The sequence below is a fragment of the Dreissena polymorpha genome, chromosome 9 (genome assembly GCF_020536995.1).
Source record: "Dreissena polymorpha isolate Duluth1 chromosome 9, UMN_Dpol_1.0, whole genome shotgun sequence".
Lineage (NCBI taxonomy): Eukaryota > Metazoa > Mollusca > Bivalvia > Myida > Dreissenidae > Dreissena > Dreissena polymorpha.
Window position 1 is genome coordinate 2907264 of NC_068363.1, and position 5166 is coordinate 2912429.

The window sequence follows — 5166 nt, forward strand, 5'->3', positions numbered from 1 at the left end:
AGGTTCAGAAGATGTCGCTGGTACAGGGTATCTCCTGTTTCTCCTACGTATACGAAGGTCTTACACCGTTCGCAGTGTACAGCGTAGACTACATTGGTGGATTTGCAGGTGACCTCGTTCCGCACATTGTAGCTTTTTCCGGTGGTGTCGCTGAACTTTTCAGCCTCCATCATGTATGGACAGATTGCGCACCTCTGTGCCCCACAAGGTCCGCTCCTGTTGTGAACTCGGAAAAACATCCGGTTGTGCTTTTTATGAACCAATATGTCTTGAAGGTTGCAGTCTCTTCTCAATGCTGCTAACAGGGGTTCAGGAAAAACGTTTTTCATATGATCTGAAATGTGGAGTGTTGGCAGGTGTTTCCGGAGGATATGGCCGACATTTGGTAGCGCTCTGGAGAAAGTGATAACGAGCGGTACCCTGGAATTACTTTTTGAAGGCACTTTTGTATGCAGCAGATTTTCTCGCTTCTTGTTATCAACTTTCTTCAGCTCTGTCTCGACAAATCGGCCATTGTATCCTCGCTTCTGTAGTTGCTCTTTTTATCTCATCTCTGTGTATTTTGTAGTCCGTCTCTTCCGAACATATTCTTTTTAGCCTCACACATAAGCCGTACGGAATGGCCTTCTTCGTAGACTCGGTATGCGACGAGTCCATGTGCAGGTAGAGGTGCCGATATGTTGGTTTGGTATATAGGTCTGAAACCAGCCTTCCTTTTCGAATAGACGTCATGGTGTCTAGAAATTCGAGCTGCTCTGTGGAGTAACGGAGCTCTAGCTGTATTAGTGGATGGATTTCATTTGCAACCGCATGGAATGTCTTTAGTGCCTCCAAACCATGTGTCCACAAGCCCCAAACATTATCAACAAACCGGAAGTAGGCTATTGGATGTTTGTTTGATTTTGAAAATAACTCTGTCTCCCAGGCTCCCATGTAGGTCGATGCGTAATTCATTCCTAAGTGCGATCCTATAGCAGTTCCTTCATTTTGCATGTAGTGGTCTCCATTGAATGAAATGGTGTTGTTATTTAGAACAGTGTCCATCATTGTGATCATGTCGTTGGTTGGTACTTCCGGTTGCACTCGCCGATTGAGAGCTTCAAATACTGCAGCACGGGCTTCTTCTCTTGGTACGCTGGGGTAAAGAGCCTTCACATCCAAACAAAATATGATGGTACCGTCTGGTAACGGCTGCTGTATCTGTGTTATTTTGTTTAGGAAGTCGGTTGTGTCTCTCACATACGACGGAAGTGACGTCACATGATCGCGTAATTCACTCTCCACTATTTCCGCCATCTTCTCTGTCGGGTGATTGCGGCCGTTTACAATAGTGCGGAGAGGCATCCCAGGTTTATGAAGCTTCGGGTTGCCCTGAAGCTTACCGGAAGTTCCACCGCCGCTGGTGAGATACCTTTTAAGGTCACTGTCAATCGACCCCTTCTTGTATAGGGTATCGGCTACTTTCTTCACTTTGTTTTCCACAATCTTTGTTTTATCATCCGTCACCGCGATGTATGTCTCACTGTCCGACATTTCACACTTCAGCTTCTTGGCATAGTCTTCCCTGTCCATTATCACTATCCCCGACCCCTTGTCGGCAGGGCGAATTACTATGTCATCGTCGTGGAGCAATTCTTTGATTGCCTGTTCTTCCGATTTGCTTATATTATATTTAAATTTTCGTTTTAATCCGCAAATGATGTCGTCTTTGACCGCTTGTATATATGTGTCCAGCCATTTGTCGCGGCCAGCCTTTGGAGTCCACGTCGAGGTCTTCTTTTTGTATTGACGCTCATCCTCCCTGGTTCTATGTTCAGCGTCTTCTGAATAGAAATATTCTTTTAAGCGCATACGGCGTTCCCACGCTGACAAGTCTGTAAGTAATTTTCCTTTGTCTATTGTTTTTCTAGTCGGTATGAACTTCAGTCCTTTCGAAAGCAGGGATATCTGAGCATCAGTTAACGTCTTCTTTGACAGGTTGGTAACAACACTCATTTTGTTTTCGTCATGTTTCGTTTTTGTTTTTGCCATGCACCATGTGGTTTGCATTTCCTCCGAGGAGAGTGTTGTTTCTTTTGTAATCACGGACGTAGGTCTTTCATGCTGCCGAATAAAGTCAAAGTGCTGGTTTTCAAGCCGCATACAAATGAACTTCCGGTTTGGCGATTCTCTTTCGACAGGAAATTGCAGCCAACTAAAGCATCCATTGCTGTATTGTTTCACGTATATGTCTACGTCGTATAATGTTGAAGCCGCTAATATTTCCGCCTCTGTAGTCCAAGAGCGAGAGTTGCCATCGCTTTGTTTCATGCAGCTTATGCGTACACCGTAATCTCCATCAATATAGTTCTTGTAAGTGGATTCGTTGTCCAGCATGTGATTAGTTACAGAAGTTCTTACAAGTTCATGTTTCTCGGGATCATCGAATATTCCTGCTGCAATACACCGGAAAAAGCAGTTTCCATCTTTTTCAATCAAAAGAAGACACTGATCGTCTGCACTTATCTTCCGAGTTCGGAGTAATTTAAGTTTTCTTTTTTTAGTTCTGAGGAGATCAATTTTCATTTTTAATGAGAAGTCTGTAAGTTCACAAAGTTTCTTGTCAAATTGCGGTTTACTGATAAGCGATGAAAACTTAGTTTCGTAGTCCATTTTCTGTTGTTTAGCTTCTTTCAGAACACGGTCACAGACGGCGACACTTTCGGACATCAGAGAAAGCGATGCTTTGTGTAAAATGTCTGATACGCTGGCGGCCTCATAACTATTGGTTTCAAGATCCATTTTCCATTTAATGTCGAATCCCGTAGGAATTAGTTCTGAATTTAAACAATCAAGCAGGAACTGTTTATGGCTTTCATATCGACAAATCTTTCCAGTTACTTTCTTCAGTCGCGCAAATTCGATATATTCCGTTTCAGGATATGCCATCACATATATATATATTAAGAATGGGTATACTGCCATTACGAGTTGAAACTGGGCGATTTGTAGGAGAACCTTCAGAACAGAGGACGTGTAGATTGTGCCACGCTGATAGTATAGAAGATGAAGTACACTTTTTGTTTGAATGTGATACTAACAATGATTTACGGCACATTCACTTTGCAGATATATGACCTGAGCTGACGAACCACAATTCTATAAGTAAATATGCTTATGTCTTTATGTCCGCGAAAACTGGCTAAATTTATTGTAAAAGCATATTTAAAACGACGAACTGTAATCTATGCATAGTCCTCAATGAGTATACCATCGACATTAATTCATGTACACAATTTTTCGTTTATATTCATATTCGTTAAATGTTATCCATATGCACCAGTGTATGTGGTGCTATTGTACATATTTTGAAATATTCTTACTTATTATTCTGTTTTCTGATAACTTCTGTTTTGGTGACTTATAGACCCATCGGGTCGGGTGCAAAGCATATTTGTATATATCTATTAATATGATGTTTTGTTATATTGCACATGTCACGATAATAAACAACTTACTTACTTACTTACTTTCTTATATATAATCTTCCATTATATGAAGGCACTACTTCTTTATATGAAGGCAAAGGACTTTATATGAACAAAGATAAGTATTATGTTACCACGGATTTATCCGGTAACAAACACATTCAACACGCAATTTCATGGTAGTTGTTTTGTCATTTACACCAAAGCAATTAAAGTCGTACAGTGACATAAGTGATATGATGTCCGTTGTTATCTTCTCCTTTCTGAAGCTCCATACGACTCCTTTTTCCACTCCAAATCGCTTAAGTATCAAATCCATATCCATTGTTGTGAAATGATGCAAAACAAATCTTCTCCCGTGTGTAAAAAAGCTTCGTATATTTAATGTTATCTTTAATTCCTTAAGATTGTATATATTGCTTACCAAATTTTGTGTTAATGTAATTTAATTCGATGTTCATCAGCATCTTAACTTAGTATATGGATTTATGTAATAACGCAATCATCTTAATAAAACAGCTATTTACGATCATACAAAACATTAAAATCTTTCTGTACTATAAAAGTATCTGTACGTGTTGAGATTACAAATTTATATTAATTCATTTTTAAGATTTTTAACGTATTTTTTTTCAAATTTTATCAGCATATAAAGACGATATGGGTTTATATAATTACGATTTATGTTTATATAAATGTATTTTGCCTTTATATAAACAAGTTATACCTATATATTGTGAGAAAATATGATTATTACATGACGATTTATGTTCATTTAAAGATATTTTGCCTTCATATAAAGAAGTAATGCCTTTATACAATGGAAGATTATCTGTGTATAATACATTCATATCTGAATATTTCTACATTATATATATATATATATATATATATATATATATACGAAAATTATATTTTTATATATAAATGCTTTATCTGTATATAATCAAATTATATATTTATATATTGTGATTATGCATATATAAAATGGTTACCTACATTTATGCACAGTCAGATTGACGTAATATCACAAGTTTTGGTATTATAAGACAGTGAACACGTTCCATATTATATTGTCATTTTAATTATAATAATCAACTAACTGAAACAAACACATTAAATATGGCGGTAATTTTAATAAATCTTACGCAGATGAAGTATTTTATTTTATCAAGAATATATATTGCTATCCCCAACATGAAATGTGTACATATGCACTTTGCAATAACCAATACAATTGAATGTATTTTAAGTAGGTTTCTTCTTACCAGTTACTGTATGCCTGTTCATCTAGCATTTACGCATAAATACAGTTATTTATAAAAACATTATGGACCTGTTCAACTGAATCAAATTACTCGGTATTTAATGCAATTTAATGCTCATGGGATCTAGATGTTACATATTCAATATCTGGATGAAGCGAAACAATGTCGACTCCGCAAAGGTAGTAACTGATAATACGAAACGGTGTCAATGAATTGACGAGCATACATTAAACAAGCGTTTAAATATCATCACCACCGCGATGATGATTTAAAAAAACAAAAAACAAAGACAGTTTATCCATCGCCATAGGTGCATTGTTGTCGACAGGGTACAATAAGAATTGAAATTGAATTAACAAGAGCTTTGATTATACCAATGCATTGATATCTACCTGATATAACGCTGCATAATAAATTTGAGTATATCATGT

At 37.2% G+C, this 5166-nt stretch overlaps 1 protein-coding gene across 1 annotated transcript; it reads right to left on the minus strand.

The window, feature by feature from the left end:
• Positions 1 to 477: 477 nt before the first annotated feature.
• On the minus strand, positions 478 to 1995 carry LOC127844659 (uncharacterized). Its single transcript, XM_052375059.1, has 2 exons — positions 1261 to 1995; positions 478 to 1200 (listed from the first exon to the last, which is right to left on the minus strand). Exons 1-2 carry the CDS (start codon positions 1993 to 1995, stop codon positions 478 to 480), a joined length of 1458 nt encoding a protein of 485 aa, XP_052231019.1.
• Between the last annotated feature and the right edge of the window lie 3171 nt (positions 1996 to 5166).

Excerpts from the sequence above, each read along its gene's own strand:
- LOC127844659 (XM_052375059.1), bottom strand. The coding sequence starts at position 1,995 with ATGAGTGTTGTTACCAACCTGTCAAAGAAGACGTTAACTGATGCTCAG. Across the intron at positions 1,201-1,260 it reads AGAGTGAATTACGCGATCAT|ATACAGCAGCCGTTACCAGA; the intron begins GTGACGTCACTT and ends AAAATAACACAG.